The following is a 14524-nucleotide window of genomic DNA, read 5'->3' as shown; positions in this document are numbered from 1 at the left end:
ACCAGTAAAACTTCGCATTTCTCCTCACCAGCCCACCACTGTGGCTTTGCTCCGTTCCCACAGAGTCTCTCTTATGTCTGTGGGCATTCATGCCCTGGAATGGCCTTCTGTGTTTCCCCAACTCTAACTGCTTCATGTTCTAATGGTTGCTGCATACTTCTGGCCCCTGTGGAAGCTTTATGAAGGAGATAGCTCAGTGTATGGAGCACCTGCTGGGTGCCAGGTATGAGACTGGGTGCTTTACATAGGTTATCCCCATGGAGCTGCTGTGGAATGGAGGCTCCGGGACCCTAGGCTCTTTTTGCCACTTTGGTGGAGAGTGGGATGGGTATTGATCATAAGCTGAAGTGAGAATATGAGAAGGGGCAAGGGGTGTGCAGGGCAGAGCAAGTAGTTCAGCTACAGAACCATCAGGGTCCCTGGTGTATGGGGATTGCAGGATGTCTTTGTGCTTTAAGGGGAAATTGGCAAATAAGTATGCAAGAGGCATTCAGCAGAGGGAGAGCTGAGGTTGCTGCAGGTGTCTGGGAAGGCCCTTGGAGATGGCAGAACGTGGCAGAATCAGCAGACGTTTATTTGAATGTCATTGTACCCCAGACTCTGGATGCTGAGCTGTTTCTTTTTGTGTGTGTGGCAAAATGTACATAGCATTTACCCTTTTAACCATTACTATACAGTTCAGTGGCACGAAGTACATTCACATTATTGTGCAACCATCACACCATCCATCTCCAGAACTTTTTCATCATCACAGACTGAAACTCTATACCCATTAAATACAAACTCCTCACGCCCTAACCCCTGGCCTCGGACAGGCACCACTCTACTTTCTGTCTTTATGGATATGACTGCTCTAGGCACCTCGTATAGGTGAGGAATCATCTTTTTGTGACTGGCTAATTTCACTTAGCATAATGTCACATGTGTCAGAATTTCCCTCCTTTTTAAAACTGAATATGGGTAGACCACATTTTGTTTATCCATTCATCCATTGATGGACATTTGGGTGAATCTTAGTTTTATTTAGTTGTTATGGGGGGATATTTCTGTCCTCACTGGAATTGGGTTAAGAGACTTTATCTTCAGTCACCAGATACTTGTGACTGAACCAGGGTTTGGAAAATCTAGGGCTGCAAGCTTCCAGCAGGCCTTGTGCTGGAATTCTTCTTGGCAGAAGGGGCGCTGTTGAGTGGGCTGGGGTGTGGTGGGGGGACAGCAGGATGAAAATGATGTTTGGCAAACTGTCCTGGCCATATTGGTGTCCCCTGTGCAGAAAGACAGGGAGGGGTGCAGGGTGTGGGCATGACACAGAGGAGGACTGGGGAGGGGAAGGGAGAGAGGCTGAGGCCAGGAGCCTCTTAGTTATGCTGAGTAAGCAGGAGTGGCCTCTGACATTCGTTATCTCTACAGTCCTTTTGAGGGAGGAATTATAATCTCTGCTTGAAGATGCAGAGGGAAGCTCAGAGAAGCCATTTCTCTTAGAGTCTCTCAGGTAGTAAGTAGGAGAGCTAGGGCTAGAACCTAGTTCTCCTGCCTTCCCACACAGTGCTCCCCCATCGCCCCGAGTGGCCTTTGTGCTCTGTGCAAAGCCTCCCACCTGCTCCTCCCTTCTCCCCTGCCCTGCCTTCTCCTTGGCCCCAGATCCAGGTGGGTCAAGTTCTGGGCAGCGGGCAGGAGGCTGCTCGGCAGTGTTTGATGACTCACCCAGCCCCCACAGCACCTGTCCTCCGTGAGTACAGAGCCTGCTGGGGTCCAGACGCTGGCTTATCTCTTCTTACCAGCCATAGAATCTGGGCCAAGGCAGGACTGCACAGGGAGTTGATGGAGGGGCTCTCAGCAGTGGCCGTGGTCCAGCTGGAAGGTATATATAGCTCTGAGCTCAGCCCCACTGTGTGGGATGGACCCCAGGGAAGGGGAGGAAGAGGGACAAGCTACCTACCTGACTCAGATCTCATCTCACTGAGGTTGCTCTCCTCTGTCTTCTCATCTTCCCTCAGGGGCCCCCTCTTGCCATCCTCCTGTGCCTGAGCCCCTACTTCTGCATCCAAAGGCCATCATTTGTTTTCCAGGTGTGCCAGCCAGGTAGGGCACAGAGTGGGAGCTGAGAGTATGCAGGCAGGTGGCAGGTTCAGGCAGAAAGAAGGACAAACTGACTCCAAGGTGCCCAGAGGAAGGTTCTAGACCTGCAGACTCTGAGGACAGGGATCAGGCCTGCTCCCAGCCTTGGTCCGCAAACTCAGAGCAGGACACACTGATGATGGCCAGTCAGACATGCAGATGACAAGCAGAGCTGCAGGACAGATTAGCGCCTGTTATTTCTGAGCCCAGCCTCCCACACACTTGTGGGCTGGCTCCCAGGCTGGGGCTGCTAGCCCTCTTCTGCTCACAGCCGCTTTCATTTTTGCCCTGTCACTGCGTGACCCTTGCCCTGGCACTGACACACTGGTCTTTCTGACCTCCTTTAGCCAGCCTGGCCTCTGGCCCATGGTCAGGTGTGGGGAGGTGAGCATGGGGCAGCTTCTCTCCCTTCTCCCCTTGCACTCTGCCTTTCCCTCTCCTGACAGCAGCCCTGCCTCAGCCCTGCTGTCTTGCTTTCTCCCTCCTACTTGCAAGAGGCTGGGGCTGGCTCTGTCTTCCTCTGTGCATTCCTTTCTGCCCACCATACTTTTCGCTCTTCTGGAGGTTGCTCTTAAATCTCTCAAGTCATTCTGCCTGTCTTCTCTCTCTCTCTGTCTCTCTGCTTCTCCTCTCATTGCCTTCTCCTTTGTCTCACTGGGTGCCTGTGGCCCAGGCTGCCCATCTCTGTTAGCGGTCCTTGTCAAGGGCCCACCACTCTGAACCAGGCCAGGGCTCAGGGATATGGGCTCTGTTCTCTGCGACTTCATGGTCTACGGGGAGAGGCAGGAGAAACATCTTGGGAAAGTAAATTAATGGCACTTATCTTATATACAGCCAATAAACTAAAGGGAGGGGTTATCTTAGAAGTCTTTTGGAAGTGGAGCTTGAGCAGGTAGAGAAGGAAGGTGCTCAGGCCAGGGGGAAGCGTGTTGGCCCAGAGGCGGGACTTTGCATGGAGGTTCTGGGGGATCTGGGCAAGGCATTGTGATTGCAGATTGTCAGTGGTGAAGGGATCCTCATTTTGGATGAGTCACACAGCTAATGAGAGGTGGAGTAGGGAGTGGACCTGGGTCAGGGCGCTTGTCACTGAGGTGATGAGACACAGGTTAGGGAGCCTCATCTGAGAGTCTTCTGTCCCCTTTGCCTCCTCACCATGTTCCTTGGGTCCTCCGCTGCCCTTTAGTTTGTCCCCTGTGGTTTCCAGCTCCTTCCATGCTATCCCTTCCAGCCTAGACTTTGTGCTTCTGGAGGCCTGATGATGTGAGCCTAGGTTCAAATTCACTCTCTGTTCCAGTAACCAGTGTGACCTTGGGCAAGTTTAAAACCTTTCTCAGTGTCAGTTTCCTCATTTGTAAAATGGGGATAATAATGATACTACCTTTTTTTTTTTTTTGACTATATTTATTGCGAGAAAATATATTACATCAATTTTGCCATTTTAAACATTTTGCGAACCATTTTAACCATTTTTAAGTGTACGGTTCAGTGGCATTAAATACATTTGCATTGTTGCACCACCATCATCTTCAGAACTTTTTCATCCTAACAAAAACTCCATACCCAATTAAACACCAGCTTCCTGTTCTCTCCTCCCTCAGCCACTGGGAACTTCTATCTGATTTTCTGTCTCTATGAATTTGCCTATTCTAAGTACCTCATGAAAGTAGAATTGTACAATATTTGTCCTTCTGTGTCTGGCTTATTTCACTTTGCACGGTGTCTTCAAGATTCATCTATATCGTAGCGTATATGAGAACTTCATTCTTTTTTATAGCTGAATAATATCCCATTGTAAGGATATAACACATTTTGTTTATTCATTTATCTATTGGTGGACACTTGATGTTTCCACCTTTTCGCTATCATGAATAATGCTGCTAGAAACATGGGTGTCCAGGTATCTGAGTTTCTGCTTTCAATTCTTTTGGGTATATACCTAGAGGTATAGAATTGCTAGATCACATGGTAATTCTATGTTTAATATTTTGAGGAACTGCCAAACTCTCTTCCACGGTGGCTGCAGCATATCACATTTTACCAGCAATGCCCAAGTTTCCAGTTTATTCAAATCTTTGCCACTCTTGTTATTTTCCGTTTTTTTACATAGTCATCCTCGTGGGTGTGAAGTGGTGTCTCATGGTGTTGATTAGTGATGTTGAGCATCTTTTCACGTGTTTATTGGAAGAAGACACTGCCTTTCAGTGTTGCTGCTGGGATAAAAGCACATAAGAGGTGCCCGGTGAACAGTGCTGGGATGTAGAGCTGAATGGGACATGTCGCCTGCTCTCAGGAAGTCACATTTTATTGAGGGAGTCAGACAAGAGCTCAATGACTTTAGCCAAGGACTGTGAGGAGGCACAGACCCTGTGCACCAGGGCTTGGAGGCAATAGTGGACACACCTACTGGGGTGGGATCAGGGAACCTTCTTGGGGCCAGTGGCCTTGAAGACTGGGTAGGATTTCACCAGAAGCCTTAGAGCCCTCCAGGGACAATGGCGGTAATAGTTCAGAAGTCAGGCCTAATCACTGCCTTCTCAGGCTTTAAGCAGAAGTTTCATCTCCACAAATAGCCTCCTCCTCCAGCTGCAGGTGTCTATAACTTCAGCTGATCCCTAGACATTGCGAGGCTGGTTGTAGAGGAAAGGCCGGCCTCCTCCAGTCCCAACCTGCAGGGGTAAAGTGGAGAGCTCATATAAGGGGCTCTCTGTCTCCGTGAGGCTCACAGATCCTTCTCTTCTGGGTGGGGAGGCTCCTGCCCTTGGGTCTTCAGCCTGTTCCAGTTTTGAAGACTAATAACATCAGTTATAACAGGATCTTATTAACAATGTGTACAGTAATAGCCAACTTTACTGACCTGCTAAGTGGCAGGTACTTTACTTTATGCCATTTAATGTTTGTGGTCCAGAGGGAGGGCTAGTACAGAGAGGGAATCAGCAGAGAGGGAACGAGATACAGAAATCATCTGTCCCAGACAGGATTTTGCAGGTGGGATAACAATTTTAGTGATAATATGTAGCTGAAGAAAAGCCTGGGGTGGCTGGCATGGTGTGTGGGGTTAGGAGAAGGCAATGGTGACCTCTGTGGACCCTGCATTGAGAATGCCCCACCCTTAGCCTATGGTTAAGCCAAGGCTCCCCTTCTTCATCAGCATTCCTCACCTCTGGTGGGGTGGGGCTGTGGATGTGAGCAGGGGGCTGTTGGACACATGTCCTCTGACAGATGGGCCACAGTCTGGTGGGGGCTTCTTTCCCAGCCCCACCCAGGCCCTTTCTGGGGTCAGCCAAAGCCACCTGCCACACTGCAATGCCCAGCTGCCTAAATGGCCTCCACTGAGATCCAGGCTGGCCTGCCTCTGCCCCAACATGTGATCTCAACCACCAGAGGGAAGAAGGCCTGGGGTTTTACAGCCAGTGGCAGGGCTGAGATGAAGATACAGGCCTCTTTTCCTTCCAGTGGCCCCTGGATTTTCTACTAGTTTCTGACCACCCTCACTCTTCTTGGCTGGCCGTCGCTGTGGTTTCAGGGCTCGAGCTCTGGGCACACGCTCCCTACTTTTGTCCACTTCTACCCTTGACTCTATCGTCGTGATCTTCCCTATGTCTACAGCATCCAAGGCCCGTTGGCTTCCATCAGCTCTGAGTCTCACTGTCCATGAGAGGGTGACAAAAGGTGGGCAGGCTCTTGGGCCCAAGTAGTTGGCTTTCCTTCCTGGACCTGGGTTGGGGTAAGGGGCAGTTAGACATCACCAAGGACTGACTTCATGCAGAGACCCAGAGAACTTGGGATTGATCCAGAGAAGGGGAGCAGAATGGTGTTTTGAGAGGAAACTACCAGCCCAGCCAGGGAAGGGCATCCATAGGAAAAAGCAGTCATTGCGTGATAGTTATGAAGCTTTAGAAATGGATGTTTCGTGGCCTCTGGGACAATAAAAAGCTGTGTGACTTTGAATAAATCACTTACTGTCTCTGGACCTCAGTTTCTTCTTCCTCAGGCTAGACTGGGCCTAAGCCCTTGCTCTGGAGAGAGATGGCCCTGAGTCCCATGTTAAATAGAAGTGACGCTGTGCAGTGGTTAATAGATAGGCTCTGGAACCAGACTGCATGGATTTGAATCTCAGCCATTTGCTGGCCTGTGACCCTGAACAAGTTTCTGAACCTCTCTGTACCTCGATTTACGTGTTTGTGGAGTGAAGATGACAGTACCGGCTGCATAGAGCTATTATGAGGATTGAAAGAGTGAATGCAAATAAAGCTTAGAGTATACATTCTCTATTTGCACAGGTACTTGACACAAGGAAGTGCTCAATAAATGTTTATTATTGTTAACATTATTATAAGAGTGAAAGAAACTACAGCAGTTCCCTGTGTGTGTGTAAAGCCTGGATTAGATGCCAGCTGGCCTGGAGGCAGTAGAATGGCCAGGTTGACCTCTGGAGGACCTCTAGTTGCAGGAAGGAAGCTGTTTGGTCCCTCTTGGCTCAGTAGACCCACAGAAACCCAGCATTTCACTCTCACTGAGGGAATTCTCAATTGCTGGCATCAGCTCTGATAAGCAGAATAAGACTGGATGGAAACCGTTTGAGATGAACCAGCAAGGGAGAGGGGGTGCAGCTCCAGAGAAAGGGGGTGGAGATGCACAACCTGAAAAATAAACAGCCAGCTGAGCCTGCCTTGGACCCCGTGGGTTTGGCTCCTTGGCCCCACTGCTGGCCTCTTGCCCAGGGCCAGATGGCCTGTCTGGTAGCAGAGCTTCTAATGCTGCAGCCGGGCAAAGGTAGTTGTGGGGCTGGGTGGGGCTCCTTGAAAAAGAGAGATGGATCGTCTGGAATGTCTGGAGTAAGGGTCTCAGCTGATGGTGGGCACAGGCCTCCTCAGCCACCACAGAGGAAACAGCACTGCACTGTGGGGGTGAGGGGTACAAGAGGGCTTCCCATTCACTGGGCATCTTCTCTGTGCCAGGTACTGTGTCACGTCCAGTGGCTGAGCCAGGACTCAAACCAGTTAGTCCTAGATCTGCTGGTGGATGACGTGGGTGAGATTTTCTGACCTCAGTTTCCTCATCTATCAAACAGGTATAAGTGCCTGACTTTCTGTAAGGAGGAGGTAGATTTATTGACATTAATGAGGCTCACGCTTCAGAACCCCTCACTTGCACGGGCCCCTTCCAAGTTCCTAAACTTTTTATTTTTAATTTAAATTGATAAAGTTTTATTGAAGTACATTCACCATACAGTAGACTATACATATTTTAAGTGGACAATTTGGTAAGTTTTGACAGATGTATAAATCTGTGAAACCATCACCACCATCAAAAAAGTAAACACCTCTACCTTAACCTAAAATGATCTTCATCTAATTTTGTATTCGTATTTTTCATTCTTTTTCCTCTAAGAGATCCTTCCAATTTTTAGATGGCTTAGGTCCCACAAAACCTGGATGTAGAACCGTATAGAGGGCTCAAATGAGAAAGGACTTTGAAAATTCTGTTGGGCTTATCAGAATTAAGAGCTATTTCCTTTATCTAACTCTTACCTTTCCCTTAAAAGGCTAAAACACTTGATGGGACATCTGAACAACATTTTATCAGCATTCCCTTATATTTCATTTAGCAAATATTTGTTGGGAGCCTACTATGTGCAGGCAGTTTTTAGGTGTAGGGTATAAAAAGTAAATAAACAGTCAAAAACTTCTATTCTCAGGAACTTTGCTCTAATGGGAGTGGGGTATACACAGCGCTCTAAATGAGAATGTCGATCACATTAGATGCTATGGAGAACAGTGAAGGCAGATCGGCAGTAAGTGGTGTGTGGGAGGTGATCTCAGCTGTTGGTGGGGTGTTCAGGAAAGATGTCCCTAATACAATGGCATCTGAGCAAAGAAGCCATCAAAAGAGTGGGCCATGTGGGTCTCTGGGGCAGAGAACAGGACACACAAAGGCCCTGAGGTGGGAGTGGACCTGGCATGTTCTAGGAGCAGCCAGGAAACCCGATAGCAGCTGGCATGAGATCAGAGAGGGACTGAGCTGGGGACCAGGTGGACAGATCCTGTGGTTCTCCCAGGCCATTGTAGGAGCTTAGACACTTTTAATCTGAGGGAGATGGGAAGCCACTGGAGGATGTTGGAGCCATAAGATCACAGTGGCTGCTGTGTTGAGAATAGATTAGGAGTAGGGAATCCAAGTAGAAGGCTTTTATCATAGTCCAGGCCAGAAAAGAGAGGGAGCGTGGACCATGGAGAGTGAGGTGGTGAGAGTGGCTGGATTCTAGATATAGTTTGAAGATAGAGCCATCAGGATTTGCTGGTGGGCTCATTCATTCATTTGATGAATAGGTGCCTTGTATTAGAGATGCAGACCTGAATGGTGACGTGACCCCTTCCTCTGAGGGGTGGAGAATCTAATAGGAAAAGACAGACAGAGAATCGATAAGCTACTGTCTGCGTCCAAGATGTGGGCTAGAGGAGGAGCCCTAGAACAACATCCCAGTCTAAGGCCCATCCAGACTAAGGTGTCCCCTGCCTGCCCTGTTCTTCCAGCTTTCCCACCAACCCCAAGACTCTCCAGCTTGCCCTTTCAACACCACATCCATCAGCACTGTAACCAACCTTCTGGCTCTCAGGAACCTTCTCTTTGCCCTTGCTCTTTTCCTTACCCCTGGGCTGGTCTCTGAACTGGACTGCTTACATGGGCCTAGAGTGTGTGCATTTTACTGAAAGGAAACTGATTCGTAGAGAGCTCTCATTTTGCCAAAGTTAAGGTCTGTTTCCTAAGTCTGTAAAAATCTGGTTGGAAAAATCTGGAGGGCAAACCTTTCAAGGGCCTAGACTTAAGGAGAGAAGGCTGGCTGGAGGGCCATAGAAGACTTGCTGAGTTTCCGTAGCTCGTGTGCGGAGATGCTGGGCTAGAGCCTGGCTCCCAACTCCCAGTTCTGTGACCTGTTTTCATTCACCAGTGGTGATTACTTAGATTCTCTTGCCAGTGAAAGCAGCATTTTATAGCTACAGCTTGAGTGCCACTAGTTAAGACATAGGGTAGGACGTTTATTGGACTGCCAGTGGAGCCTGTGGAAAAACTTTCCCTAGAAAGCTATGAGAAGAGACTTCTTGCTGGATCTCAGTTGTAGGTGCGGACCAGCCCACAGGTGGTGTCCCCAGGGTCTGGTCCTCCACCACGTCTTCCCCTGACATAGACAGGCCAGTGCTTCTAGGCCAGCAAGTCTTTCTGGCAGATAAGACCTCCTGAGGGCGGCCTCTTAATTCAGCCTTGGCAGTGGGGAAAGGTCAGCTGGGGGGCCAGTGTGGCATTGGCCGTGCTTTCTTTTTACAATCCAGGTAGGTGACAGGTAGCCCACTCGTCCTTCCTTCCTCCTGCATCAGCAGGTTCCTTACTCATAGACACAGTTCTCCAGGCTCAATAGGGCTCAGCAGGACAGAATAGGCTGATGGCTACACCCTTTGGCCCCAGAGGTGGAGCAAGGAAGAGATAGCTGCTGCTCAAACTCTCTCCCTCTCCCTCTCCCTCTCCCCCACCACCTCCCTGACCCAATGCCCTTCTTTATAGTCTACTTCTACAGTGGTCAAGGTCCAGCCGAAGGTTTACCTGACCACCCAATCTGAACTGACCCCTAGTCCTCAACATACTGCCTGTTGCCTGTCCGTAGCATGCGCTGGAGCCATTGTGTGGGTACATGTCTCTCCTCAGCTAGGTGGTGAGTTCTTTGAACACAGAGAACCCCTTTTTATAACCTTATTTGTATAAGGAGGACATGAGTGGCTCCTTAGAGATTTCTAGGATCTCTCGGACATAACATCAGCCTCTAGGAGGCTGGGCTGCTGGGTAAGCACTCAATATTACCTGTTGACTGGTCTAGACAGCCATGGAGCTGGAAATGTGGTTGGCCTAGGTTTTCTTCATCTGAGTTAAGGGCCTCAAGCCTCCTCTCTGGGGACACTCAATGTCTCAGCACTAATGTTCCCTGTGCCCCCTGCTGCTCACAGATAGGACAAGACATCTTGTAAGGGTCTCCTTATTTATGGAGGTGGTAGGAACTTTGGGAGTTGCACAGGGGAAGGGCCCAGGCCCAGGCACTTCCTTGCAGCTTCCCAAGTATCTTGAGCTCTGCATCATGGAGGTATTAACAGAAGGTCCCGGGAGAATGTGAGAGCAGAGAGGCAGCTGTCAGGCTGCTGTGGGGCGGAGGTGAGGAGGTGGCCAGCATGGAAGAGGAGAGAGGCTCTGAGAGGCCTCTCAAGCTGTGTACCAGCTGGAGGCCTGTGGCCCTGTCACCTCCTTGTCCTTAGGTTACCTGTCCCCCAGTGAGGCCTCAGCTTCCTCTTGCTGCTGGGAGATGCCTGGGATTCAAGGATGGTAGGAGGGAACTTGCAGAGTCTTCACCTCAAGTACCTACTCAAGGTGGACAGAGGGTGTAGGAAGGGACCCCTCAGACCTTCTTGTTTGCCTGACCTTTGTCTTTCGCCCACTGACGGCCGTTGGTGTCTCTGCAGGTCGGAATGAGCTGATTGCCCGCTACATCAAGCTCCGGACAGGGAAGACCCGCACCAGGAAGCAGGTGGGCCCTGGGAGATGGGCATGGGTCCCCGGGGGCAGGTATCCAGCGTCAGCCTGCTTCCAAGGTGGGCCAGGCCCTCTTCAGGACCAAGCATGGGCTCTCAGTGGGGCTGGCTCAGGTGGGTTGTCTCTTCTGCTGTGCTATAGACAGTTCAGTTTCCCTGTGGTCCCCGCTGCCATCACCTGAGAGGAAATCTCTCGCCTTCCTGAGGAGTCAGCAGTCCCCTCCCCATTCTTCTCTAGGAGACCAGAGAACAGAAAACAAAGCGCTGACACTGTCCTTTCAATCGCAGCCAAAGTCTGAGGCAGGGCCGAGGGCCCATCATTGACTTACCTTTTCATTTGTTCTTTATTCATTCAGTCCACAGATGCGGACTGAGGACTGTGGAGGGCCGAGGGTCAGGGAGCCAGGGTGGGGAGTCGGGAGCACAGGCCGTCTGGGAAGCAGAGACAGGAGCCTTCTCTTCCTGCTATAGGTCTCCAGTCACATCCAGGTGCTGGCTCGTCGCAAAGCCCGTGAGATCCAGGCCAAGCTAAAGGTAAGGCCAAGGGCAGTAGTGGGAGGAAGGACCGAAGGCACAGGTGGGGTTGCTTCTTGGAAATCGGGGCTCTTTTTCCAGTAGGAAAAGTATTCCTTTTGGGTTTAGGAGCTGGCTGCTTGTGTGTGGACATGGGGCACGTTTCTTGAGGGGTAAGAACAGAGCTGGTTGCCCCCAGCATGCTTCTTGGTATTGATGAGAGTAAGGTTTGGCCTATAACCTCTCCTGTCCACCTGGAGGGATGCTCGACTTTGGAGCCGTGTATGTGACTGGCTCCACAGCAACCTGGGGGCTACAGGCCAGTCTCCTGCCATGCCCCTTTTCCTCCAGATCACAGTGGGATCGCCCTCCAGACCATACTCTTTGAAGTTATCCTCCAGCTGCTGGAGCCTGAGGGTGGTCAGGCATGAGAGTCACTGCTGTGGGGTGTGTTGGATGCTACTGAGGGAGCAGGTGGAATTCCTTCCCACGCTCTGCTCTCTGAGACTGGCAGTTCTTTCCCCTCCCTGGATCAGCCACACCTTGAGAGCTGCCTGACAGGTGACTGCTCCGTGGAGGGCCAGCTGCTGACAGCTTTCTGCTTTGGGCAGCCCTGCTCCCTACAGGACTTAGGCCTCCCAGACCCTAGAACCAGTGGGCCTCTCTGGAGACTACTAGGAGGGAGTGAGCTCTGCATCATGGAGGTATTAACAGCAGAGCCTGCCCAGCTACTTGGTAGGAAGAGCTAACATTTGGGGATATTAGACTAAGACCAGCAGTTTACAAACATTTTTCTAAAGCAGTGGAAGCTCTGTCCCTTTTCTTTTTTCCCCTGAATAAAATCTCATCCCAGTATGTTATCAAAGGAGCTGCTCTTGTCAAAGCTAGGTTGGCGAGAAACAGGCCGGAGGCCGGAGACCCCCTCCTTCTCTCATGCCCATGGCTCTTGAACCTGAAAGTACCTCAGAATCCAGTTTAAAAGCCCCTGTATTAAATGACCTCGAAGATCCTGTCTGGTGCCAGTAGTCCTGTGATCCCCACACTAGAGGTTCTGAATGAGTTTGGTGGGAACTCCTAGGAAGCCTCACCCCACTGCCTGCTCAGCTCAGTTCTTCCTGCCATCAGCCCAGCTGTCCCCCACCCCCTTTGTCCCAGGACAGCTGGCTGGGTCTCAGCTGTTGATCCCTCCCTCTCAGGCTGGCACATGTGCCTCCAGATATCCCGCGGGTCCTAGAGCCCAGCTCACTCCTCATTTCCCCTCTCTGGTCTGCCTATGACTCACTGGGACCCTAGGCGGGACCAGAATGGAGAACAGACTTTTCAGTGTTCTGTTTAGATCATTGAGGGGGACTTTTAATTCCACTGGGGCCTGGCCATGTGGCTCACATTTGTTTCAAGAAACTGCACCTATTCTTGTCCACAGGCTCTACCCTGGGGCCTAGGGACAGCCTTCAGTGGACTGTTGGACAGACATCAAGGGGAGCCATGAACTCCTTAAATAATATGGAGATTTTCATATATATTTGTTTTTCGGAGGAGATTGATCTGAGGATTTCATCGTTCTTAAAGGGGTCTCAAAACAAGGTCAGGTAGAAGTTCTCCGGGTCCCTGGCTCGGTCTGGGCCGGCTCTGCCCTTGTGCCGTGTGAGCTTGGTGAGTCGCTGCCCCTTCTCGTCTCCCCATCTATAAATGACAGGGTTAAGCCAGGCGATAATCAGAGGTTTTCACCAGCTTCAAAATTCAGTGACTACCTTGCTCTGTAGCCTGGCCGCTGATGTCACTCCCCGTAATATCCTTCCCTCTTCCTCTGATTTTTGTTTTATCCGCTGAGGACGTGGTTTTCTGAGCCCCAATGGCTTGTTTAGATCAGCTCTCCACGAACGGACACAAGTTGCTGGCATTGAGCGGACGGAGCTCTCTGGCCTCATGACACAGTTGTAACCCCAGAGTCTGCAGGCTTTCTGGGGTACGTCCTGCCGCATCCTCCATGTCCTCCAGGACGAAGAGAGCCTGGGCCAGCTGGCCTGGGCAAGTTCGGATTTTTTCTCTAAACACTGTAAGTGTCCTCGGGAAGAGGAACATCTTACGCTGATAGCTTGCTCTGGTTATCAGAGACAGTCTCTGAGAGCAAGGCCCAAGTTTGGCCCCAAAAGGACAGTGGATTGGGGATGACTCCACTCCTCAGAATGGCGTCCTATGCCCTCTGTGGCATATACTGTGCTGTCAAATCCTGACATATCCCCATCCTGGTTTGTTTGGCCCTTTTGGGCCTGCAGAGGCCCAGAAGTGAGTTGATGTGACAACCTGGACCAAGCTCGCAGGGCTGACCATCACTACCATCAGAACCCTAGTTACTCGAATTTTCTGAGCCTGTTTCTTCATCTTAAAATGGGAATCCAACTGGTTCTGCCAGCCTCACAGGAGTGCTTTGAAGAGATAGTGTTCTCGACCCTCTGAGGGCTGTATCACATGACTGTAAATGGTTACTGAGCAGCTCAGCAGAAGGACCTGTTGTGTTCTGGTGCCACAACTGTACGGTGCCAACATTCTAGGTGGACCACCTGGGGCCTTCAGAGCCTAATGCTGTGGTGATGCCTACCTTACAAGGCTGTGTGAGTTCTAGTGAAATCATTGTACACTAGTTCTCAACTTGTCTGTCACTCAGGATAGGTCTGGGTTTACCAAGTTAAGTATTAAATAATGTCTTATTTATTTTCCCCGTTAAAAAGATAGAATTTCTAATTAGAGCTCCTGAGTTGACATGATCTAACCTTTTAGCCCCAATGAAATTATACACACCGAACAATACTTGCTGTTCCAGCCTTATTTTGGACAAAGACGCAATTCCTATTAGATTTTTTGAACACAGAATGTTGCCTCATTGGTTTTGAAGACCTTTGGGATTGGGGAGCTCGGGATGGGAACTACTAGCTTATACAAGCGTAAAAAATTATTAGTACTATTATTATCATTACCAGTGTCCTAAGTGCTAGTTTATTCAGAGCCTGTGTGGGGTGAATCCATTCTTCGTGCTGGGCCCATGGTGCGCAGACAGCCAGTGTTAACATTCTAACCTGTAAAAGTTAGGGAGTGCTGCAGGCACCCAGAGTGTTGGGGGAGACCCATAGTGCAGCAATGGGGCAGGAGGGGCCACAGGAGACCACCCTGTGCCTCCAAATGGTCCAAACCAAGGACAACCTCCTCCCTGCCCATTCATGGGGGATCTGACAAATAGTGATGTGGCACCTGCCATGAGCCAGTGCCACACCAGCCACCAGTAGTATAGAGGTGAGCACGCTCTAAAATGTCCCTGTTCTCCACTG

The 14524-nt window shown here is 50.3% G+C and overlaps 1 protein-coding gene across 5 annotated transcripts in view; it reads left to right on the top strand.

Moving 5' to 3' along the window:
• TEAD4 (TEA domain transcription factor 4) overlaps positions 1–14524 on the top strand; it is a 65972-nt gene that overhangs the window by 28400 nt on the left and 23048 nt on the right. For 3 of the 5 annotated variants that reach the window (XM_039869153.1, XM_039869151.1, XM_039869150.1), the window contains 2 exons: positions 10620–10684; positions 11160–11222. Coding sequence is in view for 3 of the 5 variants with exons in the window: in XM_039869151.1 (XP_039725085.1) it covers positions 10620–10684; positions 11160–11222 (128 nt within the window). In the remaining 2 variants the exon portion in view is untranslated. Of the gene's footprint in view, positions 1–9675; positions 9824–10619; positions 10685–11159; positions 11223–14524 lie in introns of those variants that run through there. The other 2 variants (XM_039869149.1, XM_039869148.1) reach the window with 2 other exon arrangements.

The sequence above is a fragment of the Pteropus medius genome, unplaced genomic scaffold (genome assembly GCF_902729225.1).
Source record: "Pteropus medius unplaced genomic scaffold, Ma_sr-lr_union100, whole genome shotgun sequence".
Classification (NCBI taxonomy): domain Eukaryota; kingdom Metazoa; phylum Chordata; class Mammalia; order Chiroptera; family Pteropodidae; genus Pteropus; species Pteropus medius.
This window is presented reverse-complemented; position numbering and strand designations above follow the sequence as displayed.